Source organism: Bipolaris maydis (genome assembly GCF_028858645.1).
Source record: "Bipolaris maydis strain C4 unplaced genomic scaffold PSV08scaffold_7, whole genome shotgun sequence".
Taxonomy (NCBI): Eukaryota; Fungi; Ascomycota; class Dothideomycetes; order Pleosporales; family Pleosporaceae; genus Bipolaris; species Bipolaris maydis.
In genome coordinates, this window is record NW_027093863.1 from 847,845 (window position 1) to 874,998 (window position 27,154).

At 50.8% G+C, this 27,154-nt stretch overlaps 8 protein-coding genes across 8 annotated transcripts; 3 read left to right on the plus strand and 5 right to left on the minus strand.

Annotated features, from left to right (window-relative positions):
- Positions 1-1,337: 1,337 nt before the first annotated feature.
- PSV08DRAFT_223497 (uncharacterized protein) lies at positions 1,338-2,930 on the plus strand (the record flags this gene model as incomplete). The annotated part of the gene is made up of 4 exons (XM_014227163.1): positions 1,338-1,555; positions 1,608-1,875; positions 1,929-2,060; positions 2,127-2,930. The coding sequence occupies 4 exons, from the start codon at positions 1,338-1,340 to the stop codon at positions 2,928-2,930; spliced, it is 1,422 nt and encodes a 473-aa protein (XP_014082638.1).
- Positions 2,931-3,841: 911 nt separating this feature from the next.
- PSV08DRAFT_390634 (uncharacterized protein) lies at positions 3,842-5,153 on the minus strand (the record flags this gene model as incomplete). The annotated part of the gene is made up of 2 exons (XM_014227162.2): positions 4,467-5,153; positions 3,842-4,269 (listed from the first exon to the last, which is right to left on the minus strand). The coding sequence occupies exons 1-2, from the start codon at positions 4,807-4,809 to the stop codon at positions 3,842-3,844; spliced, it is 771 nt and encodes a 256-aa protein (XP_014082637.1). The 5' UTR covers positions 4,810-5,153.
- A 488-nt stretch (positions 5,154-5,641) lies between these two features.
- Positions 5,642-7,641, minus strand: PSV08DRAFT_223501 (uncharacterized protein; the record flags this gene model as incomplete). Its single annotated transcript, XM_066092179.1, has 5 exons — positions 5,642-6,315; positions 6,375-6,498; positions 6,552-6,909; positions 6,959-7,133; positions 7,188-7,641. The coding sequence occupies 5 exons, from the start codon at positions 7,639-7,641 to the stop codon at positions 5,642-5,644; spliced, it is 1,785 nt and encodes a 594-aa protein (XP_065949117.1).
- Positions 7,642-9,115: 1,474 nt separating this feature from the next.
- On the plus strand, positions 9,116-11,338 carry PSV08DRAFT_223503 (permease family-domain-containing protein; the record flags this gene model as incomplete). Its single annotated transcript, XM_014227160.1, has 8 exons — positions 9,116-9,257; positions 9,314-9,403; positions 9,450-9,555; positions 9,597-10,042; positions 10,094-10,203; positions 10,255-10,735; positions 10,792-11,023; positions 11,091-11,338. The coding sequence occupies exons 1-8, from the start codon at positions 9,165-9,167 to the stop codon at positions 11,336-11,338; spliced, it is 1,806 nt and encodes a 601-aa protein (XP_014082635.1). The 5' UTR covers positions 9,116-9,164.
- Positions 11,339-13,347: 2,009 nt separating this feature from the next.
- On the minus strand, positions 13,348-14,434 carry PSV08DRAFT_362323 (uncharacterized protein; the record flags this gene model as incomplete). The annotated part of the gene is made up of 3 exons (XM_014227158.2): positions 13,348-13,557; positions 13,749-14,061; positions 14,164-14,434. The coding sequence occupies 3 exons, from the start codon at positions 14,432-14,434 to the stop codon at positions 13,368-13,370; spliced, it is 774 nt and encodes a 257-aa protein (XP_014082633.1). The 3' UTR covers positions 13,348-13,367.
- Positions 14,435-15,097: 663 nt separating this feature from the next.
- Positions 15,098-21,052, minus strand: PSV08DRAFT_179655 (uncharacterized protein; the record flags this gene model as incomplete). The annotated part of the gene is made up of 6 exons (XM_014227157.1): positions 15,098-15,220; positions 15,272-16,474; positions 16,495-16,723; positions 16,772-16,853; positions 16,900-16,995; positions 17,335-21,052. 6 exons carry the CDS (start codon positions 21,050-21,052, stop codon positions 15,098-15,100), a joined length of 5,451 nt encoding a protein of 1,816 aa, XP_014082632.1.
- Positions 21,053-21,561: 509 nt separating this feature from the next.
- On the minus strand, positions 21,562-23,491 carry PSV08DRAFT_298792 (WD40-repeat-containing domain protein). Its single transcript, XM_014227156.2, has 2 exons — positions 22,813-23,491; positions 21,562-22,761 (listed from the first exon to the last, which is right to left on the minus strand). Exons 1-2 carry the CDS (start codon positions 23,386-23,388, stop codon positions 21,838-21,840), a joined length of 1,500 nt encoding a protein of 499 aa, XP_014082631.1. The 5' UTR covers positions 23,389-23,491; the 3' UTR covers positions 21,562-21,837.
- A 2,400-nt stretch (positions 23,492-25,891) lies between these two features.
- On the plus strand, positions 25,892-26,846 carry PSV08DRAFT_401950 (uncharacterized protein). The gene is made up of 2 exons (XM_014227154.1): positions 25,892-26,065; positions 26,121-26,846. The coding sequence occupies exons 1-2, from the start codon at positions 25,985-25,987 to the stop codon at positions 26,637-26,639; spliced, it is 600 nt and encodes a 199-aa protein (XP_014082629.1). The 5' UTR covers positions 25,892-25,984; the 3' UTR covers positions 26,640-26,846.
- Positions 26,847-27,154: the final 308 nt, after the last annotated feature.

Here is a 27,154-nt window from a genome sequence, read left to right on the forward strand (position 1 = left end):
CTTGAGAGTTCAGACTTAACCTGCATAGGGCATACGTACTCGTCTCGATTGACAGCCTATATGCTACAGACTGACTTGATTGCTCCAGGTTCGGACGGGCATGATGCGAACATGCGTGGACATGTTATTGAGGCGAGGTGCCGTCATGCCGTGGTAGCCGGGTTGGACCATGGTGCGACGCCCTCTTTCTTTTCGTGGACTTTAGCTTTGAAGCAAGACCCTGAGCATATCTATTTATGTTTCAGCGGTGGATTGGTCCGTGGACATGGAACATGATGTCAGCCCATCTCGCTTCTCCACAGCACGCATGCGCATGGAGTTTTGGCAGCGGGCGCAATTTCCGCCGTCATGATGCCTGGACGGATTGTCACGGCAAGGCTGGCAGTGTGAGGTGTCAATCTCGCGGCATAACCAACGCAGGCTTAGTCGCCGACGGGAGATGACGTCTGTCTCGACGCGGCGTGCCCAATCCGGCGCGGGCAGTGCAAGAGAGGCCAGCATCAGGCCAGAGGCGTGTGTGTGTACACACGCGACGTGTCTGCAGTAGCGAGCGGCCTGGCGGTGGGCGTAAAGATGCAGTGCTGTCGGGCTTTTGAACAAGGCTTGTTGAAGAGGCGGGAACCAGTCCCGGCGAGATGGGCGGCTGGAGGTCAAACGTTGGCGGGGGGGCTAGTAGCGACAGGGCTGAATGCTGAATGGCGACAGATGCCCTGGCTCCATTTCCCGACTCGCGTACCGCATGGCTGCTGCACCATGACATGTGCCTACACCTCTTCCTTCACCGCTTCCAGAACCTGCTGCGAAGCCTGCCTTCAACCCTAGAAGACACGCTCGTCCGCCAGTCCGCCAGCGCGTCCCATTGCGGCGCTGCAGGAATATCGCTGTCTTGGGCCGCCGTTGTCCCAGACTGCGACCAGGCCGGGGCTTGCGGGAAAAAAACAAAAAAAACATCCATACCGACCTCCTCCCGCGTAGCAGACCCTCGTCCCAAACGTCACAGGAGGCGCCCAATGCTTCTGCGCACGACCGTTTACCACTGCAAAAGTTACCTCGCAAATGCTCGCTCCAGCCTGACCATGGCTGCAAATCCAGAGTTGGCGTCAGAGGTGGCAGCGAGGCCCTGTCCTAGCCTGCCTGTATCCCGTCTAATGCCAACGCACCGCGCAGCGCCTGGCCCTACAGGGCACTGAACATCCGAAAAGGAAACCAAACTACGCAAGCCTCCGCACTCAGCACCACTGCTATATGTAAGCTGCAGGTACTGGTGCCCCATCCTTTCTCATGCCCTCCCCCAATTGTCCCCTTGCGTCCAACCCACCGTCGACTCTCTCTCTGCCATGTGGTCGCTCCTCGTATCCTTGATCGCGCTTCCTTCGCTGGTCCTCTCTGCCCCAACCGGCGACTCTCATCATCACAAAAAACCAGTATGCATCATTGGCGCAGGCCCGGCCGGCTTGGCCGCCGCTGGTAGGCTGAAAGACAAGGGCATCAGCGCTGTTGTTTTCGACAGACAAGAAAAGGTCGGCGGCAAATGCCAGTCGTGGTATGATGAAAAGTAAGTCTTGTCCAGCGTCGTCATCCTCAGACGCGACTAACCGCCCATCCAGAGGCATCTTCCACCCTCTCGGCGCTGCCTTCTTCTCCAATGGCACTTACACCGAGACCGTCGGCATACTAAACAAGACCGATGTTGCCATTGAGCCCTTTTCGCTGGCCGGCGCGCGCAGCCAGTACATCTACAACTTTACAAGCGGCGACATCCTGCCCTCCCCTGCTTTGTCCGCGCAATTCGCTGCCACGGTCGCTGCAGAGATCCCGAGATACGTTGTACTGTGGAATGAGCGCTTCCGACCCGCCAGTGTTCTCAACTACAGGGTACAGCTTCCCCCTGTCATACGCAAAAATCCACTAGGCTAATGCAGGAACAGGACGGTGTCCCACACGAATTTACCTTGTCTGGCGCAGAGTGGTTTCGCCAGAACAACTTCACTGCGCTCCCTCTTCTGCTTGTCAATGCAGTCGCGCTCTATGGTTATGGAGATATCAACATTGTCCCAGCAGTACGTCATGGCCCGCCAACATTTTTGCAGGGATCGCGCATGCAGAACGCGCTAACATCTGACTAGCTCTACATCCTAAAGTACTTCACGCCTGACATTATCACAGCCTTTGCAGGCATTCGCAATGTGTACTACATGGATTTTCACAAAATGTTTGCCGAGTATACCAAAAAGGAGCTTTGCGAGACACCCATCTACACGTCTGCCGATGTCCGTTGCGTAGACCGATCGGGACCCAACCCAGTCTTGACCTACACGGTACCAAAAGGAAACTTTGTCTCTTGGAACAAGCAAGAATGCTCATCCGTCATCTTTGCCTTTCCCCCAAACCTTGACAACCTGCAGCGCGTTGGCGTTGACCTGACCGAGGAAGAGCACAATACCTTTGCCAATGTCACGACGCACCAGTACTACTCTTCCGCCGTAGAGCTCGAGCTTCCATTCGGCGTGTCCTATGTCGCCGCCAGCAAGTCGCCCAACGTGCCCCCACCAAACGACGGCGAGCCCGTCGCCATTCTGCGCCTAAGCCAACAATCCAATGTCTCCACAGCCTGGTCCTGGGGTCCGTACGAATTCCAGACCGAAGCAGCCGCCAAGCGCCTACTCATCGACAGCCTATCCGAAATCAACAAGGACCCGCGGAATGCCACGGCCAAGCCTGCTCCTTTTACCGAAGAAGACGTCAAAGCCTTCCGCAAGTGGGACTACTTCCCCCACTTCGACAGCGAAGCCCTCGCCGCAGGCGCTTACGAAAAATACAACAACCTCCAGGGTTGCAAGAAGACGTACTATGCCAGCGGTATCAGCGGCATGGAAATCGTCGAGTGGGCTCTTCGCAGCGGCTACGACATTGTCGACCGATACTTTTAGATGAAAAAGTTTGTCCCGACGACCGACCATGATTTCCTCCTAAAGAAAGAAAAAAAGAAAGGAATAGAGTACGCAACTCTTGTTTTTTTTTCTTCGGATCCTTGGGAGGTCATGCGGACGACCGTGCCGTCGGGATTTCCCCCTCCTCCCTTCCCCCCCCCCCCCCCCCCGCATTTTTCTTGATCCCGGACTCCTGGGACCGAAACCTCCCCCCATCTGCGAGAGAGAGAAAATCGCCTTGCTTACCCACGGCTCGATTTTTCCTGTTTTCTGTTTTTTCTTGCTAATGATGTTTAACGATTTCCCTTGTTTTTTTTTCTCGTTTTCTTTTAGACATGATACCTCAGAAACTACCCCACGGTCACACACACACACATACGTACCTATGATGATATCGCGTCATGAGCATCGCGAGTTAATTTACGTCTTTTTCCTTTTGGATTGTTTTTGAGGGGGGTGAGGGAGGATTTGGATAAATGATGGTTTGTAGATAATGTGTTTGTCCATGGGAAAAGAAGGCAAGGGTAGGGGAGACTTGTATAGAAGTGGGATTGATTGTCTTAGATATTATGGCAGATTGCGGATGGTGTAATTGAACGCGTGGGGAAGAGGAATGGGAGGGAAGGTTATAGATAGTTAGTGATGTATATAGCTTGGTGGATGAATACATGGATTTGGTTGTGTTACGGGCATCACTTTTTATCACGAAAGAAAGTTTGAACGATAAAGAATAAGTAGCCAATCTATGTTCCCCCCAAATGGGATTTTTTTTTCGTTGTCGAATTCTTCACGAAACCATGATAAGTAACAACCCTCGCTCTCAACGCAGCAGTCTTCCGAATCAATCAAAGAAACCCCCGACCCCCCCAAAGTCTAGTTCTATACCCATCCCCTTTCCCCTCCCCCCTTCTCTACATCCTTGAATCCCCATACCCCAACGTCTTAACCCCATCCTCGAACCGAATCTCCTCATCCACCGACTCCATCGGAGCCCCCCACGTAACCACCCCGCGCCCATCCACCGCATACGCACCCCCAATCTGCCACCTACACGCGCCCTCGCCTACCTCATGCCCCCAAACGCCTTCGTTCTTCCTCAGCATCACCTGATTGTAGCCGTTGCGCGGATGCAAGACGTGTGCCCAGGTGGAGATGCCCAGGCCCCACAGCGCGTAGAGGTTGCGCTCTGGGTCGACGATGATGTCGACGTTCCAGGCGCCGCCGAGTTTGGAGAGCCATGCGGTGGTGGCGGCGGGGGTGCAGTGGGATATTGCGATGAAGCGGATGGAAGGGTAGCGGTTCGCGAGGGTGCGGAGGCGGAGAAGGAGTTTTTGTGCGACTGTAGGTAAGTTTTCATTAGAATCGTGTTTAAGTAGTTTAATGGCATCGAATACTTGTGGGGTTTTTTTGGCGTTCTTTTTCTCTCTCTCTTTCTCTTTTGGTGATAATGATGATGATGGCGATATCAATTGTGATATACTACTGCTTTTCAAGGCTTCTGGACCATGGATTTACAACGAAATAAAATAAACTTACAAGGACATCCGCAGAATCGTAGAAATAGAATTATCGTAGGTCGGGAATCTGGTGCTGGAAACTGCAATTTCGCGTGCGACTGAGCGCGGTCTCCTATTTGCGGAGGCTTACGGACGGGGTTCTGGGGCGGCGGAGGTGTGGTCCATGATTGCAGTGCTTTGGGAACTCCCCATTGTACGTTCGCAAATGGGTTGGCGAAGCCCGCATCTCCTCCGTCTGCAGCGCCCTTTTTCGAACTCCCTGTGCTATTATTGCCACCAAACAAGTTGTCGGTCTTTGGAAGCGAGATGTTTCCCAATCCGGCTTTCCGTAGCGCAAGCTTGGTGCCCAAAGAGTTGAGCATCTTTTTATTTAATTATTTTTTCTGGGTTGGACGTGGTTTGTTTTCGGTAGCAATATATCGAAGCGTAGGTCAGGTATCGACAGGGGTGGTGGGGGAAATGGGCGAGGACCAGGCCCAGGTCGGTAGTTTGCAGTGGGCCTGGCGAGTTGGGCGTGGACGGATGGAGTGGTGAGGGAGCGCTCCAGTGGTCGATGAGGTGACGCACTTGTGGTAGCGGGATCGTGCTGGAAGCCACTGGTGTTCAGCCCGCGAAACAGGACTCAGCGACAACACCGTTGAGCGAAAAGAGGCGGGCTGAATGATGCAGAGCGCTCGGAAATGCCGACACCGTGGCTGATCTTGTATTGTAGCGACAGCGCGTTGCACACTATCCAGCTGAAACAGAGTACGTGGCACGGACGTCGCGGCTGAGGCCCGAGAGCAAGATGCAACGACATGGCTCCAATGCTGTACAATCTCCAATGGCTAGATTCATATGTAGTATGTTGTTGTTGCAGAGAGAAAAGGTTGCAATCAAAGTTGGCATACTTAGAGCTCAAGACGCGTTCTTTGGAAGAACGCAATAGGCAATGTCGCGCTGTCACGTGCGCGTAGCAGTAGACGCGACATTTTAGTGGGGCCGTGTCTCGTTTGACATCTCACTACATCCAGTGTACCGACGACAGCTCCATGGTTGCAGTCAAATCATGATTTTCTCAAAATTATAGCTCATAATAACGGATCGGGTATCTATATTACACAGAGCAAACGCAAATAAAACATCCAACCATGCCACTCCCAGCACACACACACACACACACACATCATACTTTCGTTAGTATTACCTTTGTGCTCACCGAGCTGTCTCTCGCTTGTATGCGAAAATCGTCCTGCACTCAAGGACGGTCTGGCGCTCCATGCACTCTTCCACAATCCCCTTGTTTTCCCACCACCACTTTGGCTCGTCAAGAGAGTCCTCTACAAAGCTTCCCCAAATGTCTTTCCACAAGGCACGACCAATGATGGTGGAAAGCTCGTCATCGATTTTAGCAGATCCTGGATCAGAAACACACGGTAATGTCAATTTCTGGTCTTTGTGTTGATCGTCCAATTCAAAGCCGGCGTCTGTTAGCCATGAGGGGAGTAGTGCACACGGTTTGGAACATCTGAAAAGTCGCTCTAAATTGACGGAAAGCTTGTCCTCAATCCACGCACGCATGAGTGGTCCGGCTGTGGTGCGTACAGGGGCCGCATCCATGACTCTGATTTCTAAGAAGCCGCCAGGGGCAAGCAGCTTGTAGCATTCACTGAACAACTCTGGTAGTTCGGAAGATGGCACAAGAGACGGCAGAGTCGATGCTCGGATATGAGAAAAGTAGTCTTCCGGGTAAGGCAGTGGAACCGAACCAAACTTGCGCACCGGCAAGTATGATACATTTCCGGGCAAGGGCACATGCCGCTGAGGTTTTGTGGTGAGAAAATGCACCATTTGGGATGGATGCATTGCTGATAACTGGTATACCTCCGCTAATGACAACCATTAGAACTTGCATAACAGCGTCGCACATAGCACAACATCAACTTACAGAGATTTCCGTACAGCTCCAAGATCTTGCCTGTGCTGAGCTTTGGTATAGGAGTGTTATTGTCTTGTCTCGCACTTTGCATCTGGAGGCCTGTCAACAGCCAGAGCTGTTTTTCGAGTATCAACTGATGCAGAAAAATTAGCAGGACATCTCCAATACCAAAAAACCTGTACATACCTCTTCGTCAATCCCGTCACTGGTCACCTCCTGCCAATCTTCCTTCAGTCGATCGAGTACGACCTTAGGGCCTGCGGATTCCATTCTGCGAATAAATCGCTGAAATCGAGTAAGCTTTATGGAGCTGCTATTGGGAGAATAGAGTATGCTGGCAGATGTTTGTGGCTGTACGTTCGGCTGCATTTCCGTGGGTACCTCGCGAGGAGCAAGACATTGCCATTGTGAGAAAGGTTTGCTGGACATGTCCGAGTCGAAAGAGGGCATTCTTATGTCATTCAAACTCATTTTTCTGTGGAAGCTGTCGTATAATTCCAACGCTTCTGGTCTTGAGCATCCTTTCTTTGTTGGCTGCGGAGAGCTGCAGAGGCTTAGTATAAGCACCCAACGACAAAAGCCATACTGCTTACGTCTTTTTATTGCTTCTCATGTCCAGAACAGACGGCCATGTTGAAGAACAGGGTTCGCCAGCCGATGAACTCGCTCTGCTTCGGCTTGTCACAAATGACTCTGGACTCATGGTTGACAGTTGAGGCGCGTCGTCGCTATCTATTGTGATGGGCGTCATTGCCTCATCTCGGTCATCTGTCCAACAAGATCAGTGCAATCCCCAACACGACATGGTGATTGACGACTTACTCGAGGCGTGTGAAGAAATGGAGCTTGATTGTCGAGACGAGTTATCACCTTCGAGTTCTGAGATCTGGTGGTATTCGTCCAAGTGTAAAGAGTTGCCGGATGGCAGAGTGCCAGAAAGTGAGCTAGTATACGTCCAACTTGGTTGCAGCGCCGGATCCTTGAATTCACGGGCCTTTTTCATATCCAATGTCGCCGGAACATTACGGAAAGTCTTTTGGGAAGACTGACTGGAGCTGGATGGGGATCGTTTGATCTTAGGCTTGATGATGTTTGCCTTCTTCAAGCTTGTCGGCCACCATGCGTCACGCTCAGTCGAGGCAGAGCCTCTCGAACTTCTTGATGTAGTGGAGGCACCGATAGATGGGGACCTGACGGATCGCTCCTTCGCCTTTCGTTCTCTTCGAGCTCCGAATGTCTCGGGCTCTTTTTCCAGTGGAAGGTCCGTTGCAAACATGCTCGACTATGGATGAAGAGACACAGTGGGGTTAGTGGGGCCACACTCTAAGTTGACGGCCCTAGATGGCGAACGCAGAGCGTGGACTGGAGGCTATTTGTGAATGAAATGGAGCCTTCTGGCCGGTCAATGCACGCCGACACGGGCGCCTGGCAGATGGTGTTGCGGCCGTCAGGCAGATCACGTAGCGGTACCTGGCACCGGCCGTATGTGAGTAATTGACGAAACGCTGTCGCACCAACGAGAATGTGGCGTTATTGACCTCTTGATTCTACTTTAGGTCTAATATCAGGCCTTCCCGAGCCAAACTACACGGCCAAGCGCACTACCCACCCCCATGCCGTCGTGCTCGGATGATGGGCGCACGGTTGCCCAACACAATGCCCTTCTTGGATATGCCGGTCGCATTGCTGGAGAGGTCTGCGGCCACACGTGCTAAGGGCGTGCAATGCGTCTCTCTATCTGGTGCGGGACTTCCCCGGAAAAAGCATAATGCAATGCTGCATGATAGGCGCAGCCAGCCTGCCTGTCGGCCTCTTCGTCTGCACTCCGCGGTATTCGGTCGCAAGGTTTGACAAGGAGACATGGTGGCCCGTCTTGCGGAGCACCAGCAGGCTTACCAGACACGGCCGGCAGACGTAAGAGGAAAAATCGAGTCGTTCGGCGGCGGGAGATCAGTGTTGATCTTCGTCGACGCAGGCCAAGTGCCACGCACCCGGCACAGCGGCGCAAAGTCTGGCCTTTGAGCACTGGGCAGACGACACCTACCGACAATTAGACACGCCATGTGCGGCCAAAAGAAACAAACACCATGGCGCAACACCCGCTGCCACTGAGACGCCGAGGCGTTGGCCATCTGCTGCCAGTGCGGGGCGAGAATTACTGCACTGATGATCGACAGATGTGCCAGGCGGAATGCGGCTGGATCTGCATCAAGGGTGCCTGACTAACCCCGGCCGGCCCACCCGCGCCCCTGACTCGCTTCCACCCATGATCATACAATGCTCAACCACCACGACACAGGGCTACTTCACTCGCACCCCACCCGCGCGTACCATTCCACAGCATCCGGTTCGTCTGTACGACAACGTTCTTGCCGCGGCGGCATTGACTAGGATCATGTTACCACTGCGTCACCCCTTGGTTCCCTACATGAGAACGCTTTCGGATGCGTGTTTCTGCCCTGGTGCCGGAACTAGCTCCCCTTGCTCCCCGCCTCCGTCAGCGCCTTGCCGTCTGGCCTGCTTCTGGTCTGGAGACTAGCAAAGCCTCGGAGTCCTCTTATCTCTCAGTGGCATTATCATCTGTCTTTTGCTTATGGCTTCGGTCTGACTTGTCGCAGTCGCGAGCCCTATACATGGCATCTGCTTTTGCTTGAGCCTCGTTCATGCTTGCTTATACCACGCCACCCGCGACACACATATAGTCGGTGCAGGCAGATCCTTTGCGGTCCTCCTGCTCGCCCCCTCCTCCCAGCAAAGATCCGCATTTCCACATTTGCTTGTCTTCATACATCTGCAGCCATGGAAACTTATCACGCCTATGTCGACGCTTTCAATGCCCGGATCGGAAAGTCAACTTTCGGGAGGATCTTTCGCCTCGACGGCTGTGGACATGTGTGTTCCATTGCTAGCATTAACGCCCTGCTATCACTCGCTGACATGTCGAATAGGAGGATGAAATCAAGCACACTAGGTTTACTACAGAAATTCGAGCTGGGCTCACTTCATTCTTCACTATGGCGTACATCATCGCTGTCAATGTTAGTCTGTGAGGGTCGCATGTCAAAAACGTTACTGAGAGACTAGGCTACCATTCTGTCCGACACCGGTGGAAACTGCGTGTGCAACGATACAGCCGACCCTTTGTGCTTAAAAAACAGCGAGTACCTCATTTGCAAACAAGGCAAGAGCAGTCTACACATGAACTACAAACTTTGGCTAACACATGACCAGATGTCAACCGCAATCTCATCACAGCAACAGCAGCAGTAGCAGGCTTTAGTTCCTTCTTGTTTGGATTCCTAACAAACATGCCAGTATGCCTCGCCCCAGGAATGGGACTCAACGCATACTTTGCCTATCAAATCGTGGGTTTCCATGGAAGCGGTCTCATCTCTTACAGCCTTGCACTTACTGCAGTCTTTGTCGAGGGCCTGATATTCATCTTCTTGTCCTTGGTAGGAATGCGACAATGGCTTGTCAAGGTCATTCCTGTGTCGCTCAAGATTGCCGCTGCTTGCGGCATCGGGCTATTCTTAGCTGAGGTGGGCCTCAGCAATAATGCTGGCATTGGAGCTATTGCGGGTTCGAGCAGTACACCACTTGACATTGCTGGATGTCCAAACCAATACAAGGATGAGTTTGGCGCTTGCAAAAGCCACAAGATGACATCGCCGACAGTACGTTGCGTCGCCATACCTAGACAAGGCCCAACTAATCAGAGCATTTAGATGTGGCTTGGCATCATGTGTGGCGGCATTCTGACAGCGTACTTGATGTCTTACAAAGTCAAGAGTGCCATGATACTGGCTATTCTGCTTGTATCTATTATCTCATGGCCGTACGTCTGATGAATCCCTATGGACGGCGAATTGTACTAATATCTTTACAGACGAGGAACTGAAGTGACCTTCTTCCCCGACTCCGAAATTGGCAACAACCGATTCAACTTTTTCAAAAAGGTGGTCAGCTTCCAGCCTCTTGATCGTACCTTGAACGTATTAGATTGGAGCATCTCCAAGAATTCTGGCCACTTCGCCCTCGCTCTCTTTACCTTTCTTTACGTCGACATCATCGATTGTACGGCAACGCTCTACTCCATGGCCCGCTTTTCTGGTGTTGTCGACTCGGAGACTGGAGATTTCCCTAGATCAACAATCGCTTATTGCACAGACGCTTTCTGCATATCCATCGGCGCGCTTCTTGGCTGTTCCCCTGTCACAGCTTTTATTGAAAGTGGCGCTGGCATTGCCGAAGGAGGGAAGACCGGCTTGACAGCAATGACTTGTGGGCTGTGCTTCATCATATCCATGTTCTTCGCGCCCATATTCGCATCTATTCCACCATGGGCTACCGGATGTACTCTAATTCTTGTAAGTTGTACCCATACTACTGCTGACCCGAGCTTCGCCGTTGACCCTGTCACCAGGTTGGTTGCCTCATGATGCGACAGATCACGTCGATCAACTGGCGCTACATCGGCGACGCTGTCCCTGCATTTGTAACTGTCATGTTCATCCCCTTTGGCTATAGCGCCGCCTATGGTCTAATAGCGGGTCTAATGGTATACACGGCACTTAACGGGATGATCTACATAACCAAGGTTATTTCCGGCGGTTACATCGTTCCAGATGATGAAGATCACCGGGAGTATTGGACTAGTAAGTTCGGAAATTACCCTAATATCACACCAATGATCATGGACCTGGGCTTATTTCGTCAATTTAGTCAAGCCTGCTGGTCGCCTCCCCTGGTTCGTCTCCGCAAGCCAAACAGTTACAGACCGCCTGCGGGGAACTCAAAGTAAAAGGGAAGACGTCATGCTCTCCGACCGCAGTGGAGAAACAGACTGGAAATACCGTGAGCGTATCGGCTCCAACGGATCGCATCGCGAACTCGAAGCGGTCATTGTGCAAGCACTTCCCACAGATCCTCGTCACGAAAAGGTATTCGCCAAGATGGGGGACATGAAATGAAATGAGTGCATTTCCCATAGGATAGCAATGTCGGGTTCAGTTTCAGGGGCATTTTCCCTTTCTCCTAGTAGTGGCAAGAGAAAACAGGTAGTTTGGGAGGCCTCAAAGTTTAGTTAGCGTCACACGCAAAGCGTATCCATCGTCTTTCCTTTGTAAACCGCCTATCGGCGTGAACCACATATTAAACAAATAATGTATTCAATCACCCAGGTACTATCATGACCACAGTATATGGGATCTGCCTTTTTCTGTGTTTACGACATATACATGCGTATAATCTGACCTTCTGTACTACATCGTGGAATTGGCTAATCCTGATTTGGAATATAGAGTAGGGGCCCACCTGATAAACCAATCATAGTCGCCGGATTGCAAGTATCCTCTCCAATAAGCTTTCTCCCTGTCTATCTTTCCCTAAACTGCCAAACTTCTTTCAGCCCCAACGTTTCAACCTATCATGCCTTGCCTCCTTCAACAAGATTTAACGGCCCATCCGTAGGTTTCTCTTTTTTGCTTCGCATCCACAGCACCTCCGTGTCTAATTTGACTTGGCCGCTTCCCTTTTCAACGCCCCTTTAACTCTTTGCAAACGTACCTAATGTTGTCTTATTCTTAACGCGCAGTCACTAGCCATAAATAATGCATGAAGGACGGGAAGGGTATGGTATGCCAAGGTAATGCAGAGCAGAATTCTCATCGATAGATCGAGAAATTCGATCAGCAGCGCTCAGCTACTCTAGCATCATACAAACACCGTTTTCTGTTGTTTCACAGAAATCGCCCCTCGGCACCTTAATGCTCAATGCCATGCTAAGATTCTTGTCGAAAAAAAGCTTTTAGTTAAAGTCAAAAAAGCGGGCTTCGATCCGTATCTCCAAGTCATCACATCTTCTTGTTGTCAACCTTATCGTACATGGACGTGCTTCAATTTCACGTCCGCGTATGTGTATACGCAACGTTGATTTTGATCTACTAAATGAGGGAGAAAAAAGTAAGACGAAGGTGTTACAATAGAAAAGTTTGTTAACTTAACCGGTGAGCAAAGCTGATGTGTGCGGTATTACGATGGTAAATTACCGCAGATGAGTATGGGAGGAGAGGGCAAGAAAGGGGTTACGAGGCGCAAGTTATGGGTCGTGTAGCCGCAAAGGCGCATCAGACATTAGTTCTTTTTTTTTCAACTTAACTATGCGTCTTTGCATCCACGACGACACAAATTTCCCCTCATTCACATCAGCTGCGTCTTGTCGTACCCCTCACCATATTCATTACAATGATTCTAACATCTACAACTAGTTCAATGCCGCCAACGGATATAGAATCCGGTTAAGCTTCCAGCATCAAAAGAAAAGAAGTACAGGCCATATACGACGGCGTATTCACGCTGCATCTATCTCGATCGAATCTCGATCGAAGGAAAAAGGAAGTAAAATCGCCCAACCATCACAACAGATAATAAGGCCGTAGCGCAGAAGATATTCGCCGAATGCTGCATTCACTCTTTTCTTCTCTCTGAGCTTGTGTTGGTTCGGTCGGCGTTCCCGACACAATCAACTACCACCAAAACGCCAGATACAATCTTTTTTTCGGTGTTTCCTTTTCCCCGCAAGAATGTCCTGATATCTGGTAACTAGCGCAATGCAGCGGCAATGAAATGCCATAACGTCCGCCTTCGGTACCAAAGAACTCAAACAGTGCCTATCAATCGACGTGTCCCGACACCCACTCCCCCGTTACCTCCCCCACTCACACGTACCAAACTTTTCTATTACGCTAAACGTTTCGTTTGACCCCTTACAAGCCAAAATAGATAAAAAAGGAAGAAGGCGAAGAAAGCGTAGTAGTAGTAAGCAGAACGATAAAAACCACAACCGCACTTGTCAAAGTCTCGCTTCTGCACACATGCCTCTCACCACGCCCCTACCATATTTCTTTTTTACCCAACTCTCTTTCTCTTTTTTTGTTTGCCCAACCCTCCATCTTCTCCTTCCCCCCACACCATCGGCAAGCAACATACACACACTCTCACTCAGCACACCATCCCCCCATCGATCTGATACACCGATCCAGTCACAAAGCTCGCCTCGCTACTAAGCAAGAAGCGAATCACCCTAGCCACCTCCTCGGGACGTGCCCGTCGCCCCAGCACCGCATCGTTTGGCAGCGCGAATCCGAGTTCGGCGTCGAGCGCGTGCATAAGCGGCGTATCCACGAAGCCACTACGGGGAGAAAAAAACTTGTGTCAGTCCAAATTTCGACAATGGGTTCCTTTGCTTACTACTACTACGCATCCATCTCGGAACATACCCAACAAGTTACGTCCGAGGAAGAGTAGTAGTGTACGTAGCCTCCACCCCCATACATAACGTGATTCAGAAGAAGAAAAAAGAAGGAAAAAAAAAGAACGTACGGAGCAATAGCATTAACCCTTATCCCCGTCTCCGCCTGCTCCTTCGCCGCCGCCTTCGTAAGCCCCACAACCGCATGCTTCGACGCGCAGTAGATGGAGCAATTCGGTTTCCCGACCAACCCCGTTATCGATGCTGCGTTGACGATGGATCCGCCTGGTACATGGCCGCTTGCAACGCGCATGTTGCGCAGTTGCGCCGCCATGCAATTGAATGTCCCTTCGACGTTTACAGCAAACACGGCGGCGTAGTTGGCGGGCGAGTGTGCGTGGGCTGGGGCGAGGGCCCCGGATATACCTGCGAGATTTACTGCACCTGGAATTTTCCGTGAATACGTATATACTTTACTATGAGGTCGGTGTTTACGTTGCCTGTGTGTTTGTGTACGTATGTGAAATACGAAAGATAAAAACGTACCGTCTATACACCCCTTCCCCCACTTCTCACCCGCCCGGCCTATCCACGCTTCTACCTCGTCGCTCTTTGTAACGTCGACTTTGTACCCTGCGGCGTTTTCGCCGAGTTCCTGGGCTAGGTTCAGGACGGATGCTTCGTCTTTGTCTGCGAGCGAGACTTTGGCGCCGCTTTGGACGAGGAGCGTGGCTGTTGCGCGACCGATGCCTGAGGCTGCGCCTGTGATGGCGAAGAGGTGGTTGGCGATTCCATGTGGGGAAGATGAGGTTTCCATTGTTAGTGGGCGTTTGGTGGTGGTGGTGTTGCTGTAAGCAGTGTAGTGATATTTTTGGGAAATGCGAAGGGGGTGTTGAAAGCGAGTGTGAGGTTCTAAAATGGTTCGATGCGATACTAGTAGTGGAGAATCGCAGTGTTTTTAAGAGATTGATGAACTGATTCCCCGGAAAAGTCGACGTGTTCGCCATGTTCAATGTATACCTATTCTCCTGCGACAACGTGGGGAGCCGAGCGTGCAGCTGCGGTGCATCTCACGATGTATAACGAAGTGCATATTGAACACTTCCTGGTCACTATTTCATCAACCACGAAATACTAGGCTCTGCTGTTCCAGCATTTGTTCATCTACTTTGTCTATTCATTCCCTTGCAGACATCTGCTGGACTGTTCCAATTTCCACATGATTCCTCCAGCACGTACCCTGACCTCACCAATCAACCAGCCCAAGTAACACAAGAGTTAGCCGTACTACATAATACAGCTGTGCAGCAGCTCTATACCCAAGGAAGATGCGGCTGCGTCGTGAAACGTAGTACTCGATCCGGAACGAAGTTAGCCCCCAATCCTCACATCTCCTCTTCTCAAAGCTGCCATTCCCCACCTTGATATATCGACTATCCTTGTCCAATACGAACACTTAAATTGTCAATTTTCTGGTTGATTACTCCATCTCCATCGCGCACGAAACTCCCCTGACGGCAGCGTGGTTCTGGCCGCCAACAGGCTCGCCGCATTCCGGGCAGCGAGCACGTTCCATAGGCATACCGCACTCGCCAATAACAAACTACGCAGTATCAGTATCATCATTGTAAAGATGGGGTTGTGGTTGACCTACTGGATGTCCATTGGCACAGTTGTACCAATGTCCAGAGTGCGTTGCGATACCTCCAGGCCCACTGACCATTGCCTGTTTGATAGCTTCGATTTCGTCCTTCGAAACTTCCTCGTAGAAGTCCCTTTTCAGCATCTCTGCTGAGCTGAGCACTGCTTTTCGGAGGATGTCTCGGCCACGAAAAGAATTCTGGCAGAGCTTTTCTGCTTGCTCTAAATGGTGTTTGGCAGTGTTGCGGTAGTTGGTTGCTCGAGTGCGATCAGTGTCCTTGGCCATTCCAGATCTGCTGAAAAGGTGTGCGATACAGGCGTAGTATAGCGATGTCTCGACAGCGAGTTTGGGAAGGTATCCAGACATGCAATCGCCGATCAATTTCTCGCATGCTTCAAGGAAGGAATTTGTCTTTTTTGCAGGAGAGCCTCCACTAAATTTGAGTGGTACTGTTCCACCTACATTTTTGAGTACCACTCGTGCAATTTCAAATTTGTCCTCAAGTAGCAGGCATTGCACTTTGATTTCGAGGAGGCGGCCACCTAAAGTCACACGCTGATCGCGGTCACGCTCCAAATACTTGGAAGATGAGCTGAGGGATAATTGAGCAAAATCTTTGTCAAGGGAAGCATTCCTCTTGTAGCTGTGTATAATTGCTTGGTAAAGTTTGTATGTTGGTTTGTGCTGAATATCCATTTTGTGGCGGAACGATCTTACGTCTTCCACCAAAATCGCCGTACTGGAATACCTGTTTCGAACGCAGTCATGGATATGTTTCATCTTCTTTTCAATGATAGCCTGATTGGTCCCCAAACCAGGAGATTGGGGAACAATAGCAGTGCGTGAGGTTTCGAGATTAGCCCGCTCAATAGCAAGCCTGTCTTCCAGTAAATGAAGCGCCTGTTGTCCGCTAACGATAAAACGTTTAGACGACTCGTCAATCACAGCTCGGTTGATAAGACGGTTGTAGCGCTGTGTCACGAACTGCTTGACAGGTTCTCTGCAGTTTGGACATTGTGGAATCGCTGCTGAAAACTCAGAATTCTCGATCAGACCGATGAATCGAACAGTTTTCTTGTCGACCTCGTATAAATCCTTGAGACTTATATGGCCGTCTAGAGTCTCCGTTGTGAAGAAGTGACCGCAACCAAGGACAACAATGGGTGATTCATTTAGATCGATATCAGCGTAACTTGACATCATCATCATGTCTGGCTGTTCTTCAGATTTCATACCGCATTTCTGGCAGTATTCCGTAGGACATTCTTCACCGCAAATGCTCGGACATTGATGACCGCATGGCAGAAGCTTTGTGCAACGTTCATCGCATGGTAAGCGATCGCATGGTGCTGAACATGGCATTTTGCACTTGCCTTGATGATCGCAGAACCATTCGCAAGGCTCAGTGCATGGCGTGCAAGGCTCATGACACTTCTTTGCACACTTGGTGTGCTTGCAGCGGACCTAAAAACGTCAAAAAAACGCAGCGGGAAGGATATGCGTGCAACTTACTTCACATGGGCTTTAACACAAGCCACAATCAGTTCCATCGTGGCACGGACGTTTGCAGTTGTGACTGCAGGTTCCATGCTTCCTACCACAAATCTTCTGGCAGGTAGAATGCTTGATCAGTGGCTTACCACGAGCATCCTTGGTGTTGCATTGGCCACAGGTTCCGGGGCAAGGATGACCGCAAGGTAGCAGAGCCTCGCAAGGGGTAGGGCATTTGAAGTGGGCTGTAGAAACATCCAGAGAGCATTTCACAACCACTTCATGTTTGCAGCCAGAAACTACCTTCGATACCTTGACATCGCAAGCAATGCTAGCGACGTTCTGGGTGCGGTAACAGTGGACAGAATGCTTGAGATGGCCACACGGAAGCGGCACGTTGTCCAAAAGTACCACGCATTTCCCACAAGACTCTCCACATGTAGCCTTTTGGCATGAATGACCACACGGTTGATGCTGGCGTTGGCATGGCTGTTCGCACTGGAACACTGCATGGATAGCTTCTGAATGGCATCTAGCTCCACATCGATGACCGCAGTCAAGACGGTCAGTACACGCCAACATACAGCCACCTTCAGGGCTGTATTTCTGAAAGTCATCTGGTTCTTGTACTTCGATAGTCGTTCCGGGGTGTCGAGAGCAAGACAGAGCCAGGCTCTTACCGATACAGGCAGAGGCTTTGAGTATGTGGATAACTTTCTGCCACATTTCAACGCTAACGTAAGTTTCCGTGTTACCAATGAGATACATGCCGTGTTTGGCACGACTAAGGAGTACGTTGATACGGTTGGTCGTTTTCAGGAACCCAACTTTCTGTACCTCATTGCTCCGTACGAGTGACACAATGACGATCTTTGCTTCTTCTCCCTGGAAGTTGTCGACAGTCGCAATTCTCAACATTTCTGAGAGCTGCTTCTTCTCCAAGGGCTTGCCTTGGTATGATCGAAGTTCGGATGCAGCTGGTACTTGAGATGTCACGTCATCGACTGTGAAGCCGTCGTTTTCCAATGCTTCCCTATCACGGTCACTAAGGCAAATCTCGAAATCGCTCCTCAAAGTGGCTCGTAATTTCTGAAGTTGGCCGGTATATGGCGTCAATACTGCGATGTCTTTAGATTTGTACACTCCGTGGCGAACAATGTGTCGCACTAGTGCATGCACCATTCCAACTTCCCATGAGTTCGATTTGGAACTATTGATATGGGCATTTTCATCGTTCTGGTTCTCGAAGTTTGTGTGGTCGAGCCAGAAAACATTATGGCGCATACCAACTACATTGGGTAGATCGTTGGTGGAAGGATGATCTTGGAGTTTCCCATAAATGGTCTCACGTATCAACGAAGATATCTGTGGACGCATTCGGCGCTGAACATTGAGCTGAGCAACAGGCATCAAAGGACGTCCCAGCTCACCAACACAGAGTCGTTCGAACTGGCTTCTGTCGAGCTGGTGAAGCTTTCCTCGCTCACTCTCGAGTGATAGATCGCGAAAGTTGCTCACTGAAGGTCGAAGCTGCTCATGATCTCCAATCTGGATTACATGTTCCACATCGGGGAGTAGTGCGGAGATCATGTGGCTTTCCATAATCTCTCCGGCTTCTTCGCAGATGAGAACTTTGCACTTGACTTGCTGGAGGACAGCAATTCGTTTTGCAAGACCGGTTGTCGTCACACCAATGACTTGCGCTTGTTCCAGTACTCTTCGATCCAGTTCTTCGTGTACGTTTGTGAGCTTTTGCTGAGTTTTCGTCGCATCATTGATCATCTCATAGAGCTCGTCTATTTTGTTGTTTCGAGCTCCTTCAATCCAATGCGCAACTAAAGCGCTTCGCTCCCGACTCGTCAGCGAATATACATCCGTGTTTGCTTTCTGGACAATCTGCTTTAGCAATGACGCTGACTTTCGAGTGCCAGATGCCTGAATGTCAGACGCCCAAACGTCGAATGGATGACGACCAGATAGTTTAAAACCTTGATCATCGATACGGCGGAATTGGCTGTGTATGTTTGGGTGCTCTTCAGAAATGCAATTCTCCAGGGTTTTCCAATCAGGATTTCTTCGCAAGCTGTTCAACGAAGCGAATATTGATATGGCCTCCCGCTGCGTCTTCTGGAGCTCGTTGTAGTTCACAGCCGCCATGTACTTTTCTGAATTCGTTTTTGTCCCCAGGTTGCTCACAGAGCGGAGATTGTGGCCTTCCAACCTCTTGGACTTGCTCATTGCTCCAACGCGGATAAGCTTTGTCACACCCATACCAAGCAGATGTTCTAGGAATTGGTCCAACGCATGGTTGGTGTAGCATACTATCATAATGGGCCCCAAATTGGCCTTTTTGCTGAGACCTAAAAGAACCTTCACGATTCGGAGACCGAGATAACTCTTTCCAGTTCCAGGAGGGCCTTGAATAAATGCATATTCGCGAGTCAGTGCCGCAATTAAAGCCTGGCATTGCCCAGGGTCAAGATGAGTCGCTGTTCCAAGCTTCTTGAGTAACACTTCGTCATCGCATGAGGACGTAGGATCCATTAGTAACTGGTCGTCTTTATTTTCATCCTTTAGCAGAGGTGCCAAAGAGAATTTAAAGCCGGAAGTACGTGTATACAAAGGCGGGGGGATTTGATGCATCACTCGTTGCCCCGGTGGTCCTTCGTGTCTGCGAGGCACGATCCACTGCTGGAATGGGAGACAATTCAAGCGGTGCATTTCCTTCAGATTCTCCAGAATGGGTGAGAATGTGGCAGGTATCACATTGGGAAATTCCAACAGCAGGCCACGAGCCGCTCCACTATGCGCCTCCATGAGACTCCTCACGGTGGCCCGATCTTGCGTTGCCAAACTCGAAGTGATGTACGCCAGTTCTTTGCCATGACTCAGGCCGTATTCTTTTGTGGGATCCGTGTTTTTTCCCGAAACTGTGAGGAAAACGTGATGAGTGGCAGAATTATCGATCCATATAAAGGAAAGCAGTGTTCCTTGATTGAACCTTCGCGATTCCTCCCACCACCTTTCTCTTTCTTCACTTGACTTCCTGCGAACTGCGGCTGGTTGAACAAACTCAACTTGTACTTGTAGACCCTTTCTGGCCTCCAAAGTGACATGACTGATCTGAGCATTGATGTAATGATAAGCGCGCATGTCCCCTAGGCTCAGCTTTGTATTCCATAGCGCAGTAGGCTCCTGAGCTACTGTATGCATTACCCCTGCTAGAGCTTCCTTTAACTCACCAAAGATATCGTGGCGTAGCAACCTGAAGAAGGTATCGATGTGGCGTTGTACAGGATCATTGAGGAAATGAGGCTGATCAGGGTCGGTATAGGGAAGAAATTCTTCTGCGTCGCTCATAATCTCATCTCGGGTAGGGAACAGGATTATGTCAGCGATATCTTTCTTGTCATTGTCGAAACGGTCGGAGGGCACGATCAGGTTGCGCGGGTAGGAGGATGCGTTGTACACATCGGCTGCATTTTCTTCGTCCATGCTCATGTCAGCAAGAAGACCTTGAGCGCGTGCTAGCAAGGCTCGGGTGTCGTTGAGCTTATTAAAGATGCGTGCCAACGAATCTGAAGAAGCATCATCTTTAGAGACTCCTGTGGCAGTCTGTATGGATTCGACAAGCGAAGGGATCTCATCATTGAAGCGCACCCTAGATTCACGCCTGAGAAGCTCAAATAGAGCAACCGACATGGCAAGAAGTGTCGCTTTTACGTCCTCCGTTAGGTTCCCGGTGGTCTCTGCAACCGTAGCTGCCAATATGGCCCTAATAAGGCGTCGAAGGAATGAAATAGCTCTCTTTCCACTAACCCCTCCAAAGAGGTTGTAGATGAGTCCAACATGGTTATCAACAGCGAGACAGCGCAGGATGGATGGATGAGTGATTGTAAGAAGGAAGTTGCGAGCATTGCTGATGAAAGTCTCGTAGTCAGTAACACTGATATGGGCGTTGAGTAAGGCAAGGATGTGGCGATGTCCAATGCCATCTTCGTCATTAAGGTCTTGAGGGAGTCGTTGGCACCAGTCTCGATCTCCTGCCTCCAAGATACTGAGCGCGCCTTTCCAGAGTTGTCGCATTGTACTGGGGTTATCGAATGGTCGGGCAAACAATCGCTTCCACGAGTTATATGAACTGCGTGCCTCGCGCTGTGCTTCTGTCTCTTCGATTCTGGTGGGAGCAGTCTCGCGTACATGCTGTCCTTCGGATCTGTTACCTCCGCGACCACGGCCACGACCACGACCATGACCGCGGGTTCCCCTGCTTCTTCCGCTGGGTTTACCACGGCCCGACATTCTGAGTAACAACAGTCGCTTCAGGTCGAACGTATGAGATGGTGGATAGCTTTTCGATTGTCGGCAGGGAGGATTGTACAACACGAAGGGAAGACAGTGCTTTGATGTGGAAAAAGAATGCTTTGACAGAGGGGGAGGAGGATGTTTTGGTATGAGTGGGTTGACTCTTGTTTGTGCAAAAGCTAGCCGAATGAAAAATTTTTCAATTCGCGCTGAGAGGTGAGAGTGAATTGCAGTTTCCAAATCTGGCAAGAGTGAAAGGGAAAGGGTAGCGGGTGGACAAACACCATCTTTCGCTCATCAACCCAGCCAGGAGACACAATTCGATTGTATCCATAAGACAAAGACTACATCAGATCAGCTCTAAGCGTCTATTCATGTATTGATAGAAGAAACAGTCTGTTAACCGATGCTCCAAACTCGCTCACGTGCCCGTGTATGCCTTTGTGATGAACAAGACGTCCCAAATGTAATAAAGCTAAGAAACGTTTCATGACGCTCCAAATAGCTGTCGAATGAAGAAGTCCATTAGAAACCATAGCTTTTAAATTTAGAGCTATATTGTTCGAATCAGAGTTCGAAAGACGAAGACCGCACTTTCGTCGCTGGTATGGTATATTCTCGTTCGTTCTCAGACTTGTGCATGCAATACAATGAAGGGGAAAAAATAACATCCAAAATAGTCATACATTTTCGACGCCAACATGCTCGCCAAAAACTCCTAATCACCATGCAACATCAATAATCGCATTTGCCCAAGTTTGATGGCAAATGGCGTCACGTCCTTAATATTTTTGTCGACCAAGTGTTGGCTTCCAGTCTAGAGGATGCGTCTCTTCCGTTGCATTCTCATCCTGTTTCCAAATCTTGATCGATTTGTCTGACTCGCCAGTGATAAGACGAAGACCCGATGCATCGAATGTAGAGCACATGACTCCAGCTTCTGCTTCAAGAGAACCAGGTTGAGCGATACTCTCAGTGTGTTGGAAGCGATGGCCAGTTTTCCAGTCGTAGAAGGAGACTTCGCCATTGTCGCTGCCGGCGAACATCATGTTGTTTTCGTTTACCGAAAGGGTATTAATGATGCTGTTTACGGGGGAGAAGTTCTGCATGAAGTCTCCGTTGGGGCATAGCCATTGTTTCGCGGATTGTGCAGAACCAGAGGCGAAGGTAAATTCTGTAGGATGCGTGGCAAGAGCGCGGACAGACTTTTTGTGGTGGGTCAACACAGTTCGGGTCTTTCCTGCGACAAGGTCCCATAGTCGGATCGTGCTGTCCATGCTTCCGGATATTACTTGTGGCTCGGCTTCTTGACACTGGATTGACGAGATTGTTCCTTTGTGACCACCGAGGACATGGATGTTACTGCGTGAGCGCATGTCCCATACACGTACTACGCCATCTCGTCCTCCTGTGCACAACACGTCCACTGTTGGGTGAAGCGAAAGCGAGTAGACTCCGCTCAGATGGCCGTGGTAATGTCGGATTACCTTGTTGGTTTCGAGGTCCCAGCATTTGACCATCTTATCTTCTCCGCAGGAGAAAAGATAGGGATGTCTCGGGCTTACTGCAAGGCCTCGGACTGCCGAGATGTGTCCCGTTAGGGTGATTTTCAACCGACCGCTCGCAAGGTCCCAGAGCTTGATGGTGCGGTCTGCTGCGCCAGTAGCAAACCACTCGTTCCCAGGCTCCATAGCCACTGATCGCACCTAGACCAAGTCAGTTCTTGTTACTCCTATAGGCAATTGAAATTTACTCACCCATCCCATGTGTCCGCTAATGACTGTCTTGATTTTCCAAGGAGCATGCCACTCAGGCTTCGCTTGCCTAACCACATCCTTCCTGACCAGCGAACTGGATGTCTGATCTTTGTTTGGTGTGGGCCCGTGTGCATTGGGAGCAGCGCCCTTTCCTCCAGCTCGTACTGCCAGCTGCATTGATTGCGCATCCCGCGCCTTGTCAGCCTTTTCTGAGACTCCCTCAATCATCTTCTGCATCTTAGGATCAGAGGCCTTCTCCTCGGCGTTCTGCGCCTTGATTTTCTTGCGCCGCTCTGCTGCTGTGGATGCGGCACTGGCCATCTTAGCCGCGAGAGCAGGTGGAAGTTCGCGGACGTGTTCGTATTCATTGCGAATGCGCGATGCGACGCCTGCTTGGTCGGCGGCGGTCGAGGGGGCCGGCGATGTGGGGTGTATGGAGAAGCTGCCGTTGGATGCGTGATCTAATGCGGCGGATGAAGCAAAGTCGGCGGCGAATATCTCCCGCGTCCGCTTCGAGGACATCCTTACGAGCTGCTCTGCCGTGCTGGGAGGTCGCGAAGCTGCCGTGTCGGCCATGACTGCGTTTGTATGTCGGAGAATCTGATGGGTACAATGCAAAACCGCAGGTATAGCGACTTAGGCGATGGTGATAGCAAGAGTTGACAGAGAGAACACACGTGTGGAGACGTTGGATGTTATGCGAGGCCAACAGTTCGTCATGAACTTGGGAATCGCGACCGCCGACGGAAGTTTCACTAGCGCGCCTGGCTGCACTGGACCGAGCCAAGGCCGAATTGGATCTTATCTTATCTCATCTGATCTTCGAACCTGAGCACCATTGCTGACGCTGGTCCTCACAACTTCGGTCCCGAAACTTGATGACATTTGTCCTTTCTACTATCTCCAATTGTTCAAAGCTCATGAGGCACGTTTTCAAAAAAGGGGGGAGTATGGATGCGTTGATGTCACGTCTTCGACTACATTCGCCTTGCTCTAACATGTCCAGGAACGAAGAAGACTTGAGAACCTCTACCCAAATTCTGGGCAACCAAGCAACTTGTAGGTTGGAAATTGTTAAACACTATCACTAACTGCAGTGCTATATTTCTTTGTTGGAACCTGACTTCTAGTAAGACAAGCCTCTCTCTGCCTTGGGCCTCGAACTACAGCTCGTCTTGTTAGAACCAGTCGATTCTGTACATGTACTGCGCTCACATCATACGATAAGTTCTCTTCCGACGATCTTTTCTATGAAATTAGAGCTTGAAAGCCCTAGGTTCCTGGCCAAAAATGAAAACTCTTCGTATCCTCAATCGTTTGTGATGGCCGAGACTTGTCATCAGGTGCCAGAATGGGTCAAGACGAAGGGTGAGCCGTCACATTATTGCAAGCTCGATGAAAAGCATCGCGGTATTTCACAGGCATGGTCTCTTAGGGAACTGTATGGAACTCGTCATCATGTGGTCCAGCAGACGGCTGCGCTTCGAAAGCTCGCATGAATGTGTGTGCATATGCACATATTTCCAGAGCGCGCAGGGATGCGATTTAGAGCGCCACTCACCTACCGCCGTCCAATCATGCGACCCTGCGGCAAACATTGGGTAAACGGTGAACTCGCCTGTTGCTGCGCTGCTAATTAACTCGATGCGATGGCCATCCAATGTGTTGTCGGCGCGGAACCAGCTGTCAGAGGCACTACGGTAGCTTTTAGTTGAGTCGCAAATGCCTTCTCCGGTGTCATAGCCTCAGGGACAAGGCTTGTTTCCCCAGATCTTCCAGGTTCTCCGCTTTACCGCTCCATTTTCCAAGGTGTCATGCTGGAAAGCAGCGGGACAGTGCCAGCACAAGCACATGCTGCCGAGGAACTTTAGGCCTCGCGCCGACCGAGCCGTCAGATCTTGCCATACAAGGAAGCTGCCTCCGCATGAGAATGACGCAGGAACATACTAGAAGGCTCGCTGGTCAATGGTCACGTTGCATCCGGCCTTGTGGTTGGCGGCGGCGGCGCAAGCAGAGTAGCAGCCCATTGATGCTTCTGAAGGAATAGAGAGCTGGAAAAATCAATGTGGCAAACCGGCGCAGGTACAACCGCAACAGAGGTGCCAGGCTCACGCCACTCAACCAACTCATCCGAAATGCTTCGACATGCAGGCTGGAGTATCGGACGCTCGGACGACACATCCCGGTAGGCGGTGGGCCAGGTTTCTCAGCCCATTCTAGTAAACGGCTTTAGCCAGAACAGGACGGGTATGGATGGTCCCGGACGATTGACCAAGAATGGGTGCTGGGATTTGCGGGGTTGTTGCAACAGCGAGTTCTGTTGTCGTGTGTCGCATTTGCCGGCCTCGCGCCAATGGCCTTGTCGCTTTCGAAGGCTTGGTCCGCGAATGTTCTTTATTTCGCGCATGAGAGGCGCCCCAAGCCAGGCATGGCTTGATGTGACGTTTGCACAACCACGCGCAGATGCCAATACTGCCCCGGATTTTTATTGGCGCTAGTCCGTGCCACTGCCGCACCAATTCCAAGGCCCGGCCAACAGCCTGTAGTTGTCTTCACCCCAAAGGACCAGCCGCTCTACCATGCTTTTGTCCCCTGACCAGGCCACTAACAACAATGCTGTAACCCCTTGGTTACCCAATGACGTCCAGCCGTCGCATTCTCGGATCGTCGCTTGGCTCAACGCTATACTACATACACCTTGCTTGGGTGCTCGCCAGCAAGCACATGCTCAGAGGTCTAGGGGCTGACGCGGCAATGCATCCCTTCCAGTCGTCTGGGATTTCTGCCTGCTGCTGATCGTATCCTACCCGGCACCTCTTCCCACCCTCATTAGATTTCGCCGTCTGCAGTCCCGTGCATGCAGCCGCAACTAATGCTCTAGTCTGGGGTATAGCCAACTAGCGTCGCCAGATCGAGACATATCTCCAGCATTCCTTCGAAGATCTGGATGGAGGCAATTTTTCATATGTGACAAAGAGTAATGTGTGGAGCTAGAGCCCACTGATGTGCCAACAGGTTCCCTTGTTTGGACACGGGGCGCCTCACCACCCACCACCATATAAAGAGTCTTTGATAGCCTCGCTGAAAGCTCATCGTGATTCTACTGTCTTTACAAACGTACTGTCAATCTTGAACAAATCAGTCGCTGCTCCAATTCCAAACAACAGCCAAAATGAAGACCTTCACCATCGCCTCCCTCGCTGTCTTGGCCTCTGTCGCCAGCGCTCAGCTCGACAACATCCCTCAGTGCGCTGTATGTTCATACTATGCAATGTCCCACTCAGCCTACACCTACTCACAATACTCAGCTTTCCTGCTTCATCGGTCCCCTCACCAGTGACGGCTGCGCGAACCTTACCGACTTTGCCTGCCACTGCAAGAAGGGCGACACACTCCTTTCCCAGGTCCAGCCCTGCGTGCAGAAGGCCTGCGAGGCTGCCGACCAGGCAAAGGCCATTGCCGCCGTCGAGTCCACCTGCCAGGCTGCTGGTGTTCCCATCACCATCCCCGACACCAGCGCTCCTGCCGCCTCTGCCTCTGCCTCTGCCGCTCCAGCACCATCTTCTGCAGCGTCTGCGGCTTCTTCAGTTGCCTCGGCCGCCTCCTCGCTCATCTCATCCATTGCGACATCCGGCACTCCTGTGCCCATGCCTACCCCCATCTCTACCGGCACTCCCTCTATGACACCTTCCATGACACCCTCTGGCACACCCTCTGCCTCCGGCACTCCTACTTCTTCCGTCTCCGAGTTCACTGGTGCCGCTGCCCAGGCCACCCAGGCCGTCGGTATCATTGGTGCCGCCGCCCTTGCCATGCTCGCTTTGTAAACTACTACCATGTCTTCTCTCTGTGTTGACATTTTGATATGAAATCGGGCTATTATGGACTACGGATGGAAATGGTAATGAAGGTGTCATGGTACGACGATGGGATGTAGTTCGGGTTTGCTTTGTTTGTACATCACCGAATAAGAAAAAGTGAATAATCCAGATACCACTTAATATCTACGTATATCCTCATATCCTTCTGCATACCCAAAACAAAACTTTCGTCTAGTGTTTGTTGTGATGCCTTTTCTGCTTTTCAATAGTATCGTCGAAGCCTTTTCCAAAACTGCTCCCAGTTGGGTTGTTCGGCCTTACGCGCTGTCCTGCTTCCCCATTTCCACTTGGCAACAATCAACGTAATTATTTCAAACACATGGAAAGTGTATGTTTTTTCTTTTGCTCGTTCGAGAGAGCACAACACTTACTTTGTAGCTCCTTCTAGCTTCAGACGCTGACATGATGCTTCGAACACGTGATAAATCTTACCATGCAGGGTACAGGAATGTATTGGCTAT

What these genes read in the sequence shown, in the direction of transcription:
- PSV08DRAFT_401950 (XM_014227154.1), top strand. Translation starts at nt 25,985, where the DNA reads ATGAAGACCTTCACCATCGCCTCCCTCGCTGTCTTGGCCTCTGTCGCC. An exon ending in ACAACATCCCTCAGTGCGCT is followed by an intron (nt 26,066 to 26,120) that starts GTATGTTCATAC and finishes CACAATACTCAG; the next exon opens with CTTTCCTGCTTCATCGGTCC.
- PSV08DRAFT_298792 (XM_014227156.2), bottom strand. Translation starts at nt 23,388, where the DNA reads ATGGCCGACACGGCAGCTTCGCGACCTCCCAGCACGGCAGAGCAGCTC. An exon ending in TTAGCGGACACATGGGATGG is followed by an intron (nt 22,762 to 22,812) that starts GTGAGTAAATTT and finishes GACTTGGTCTAG; the next exon opens with GTGCGATCAGTGGCTATGGA.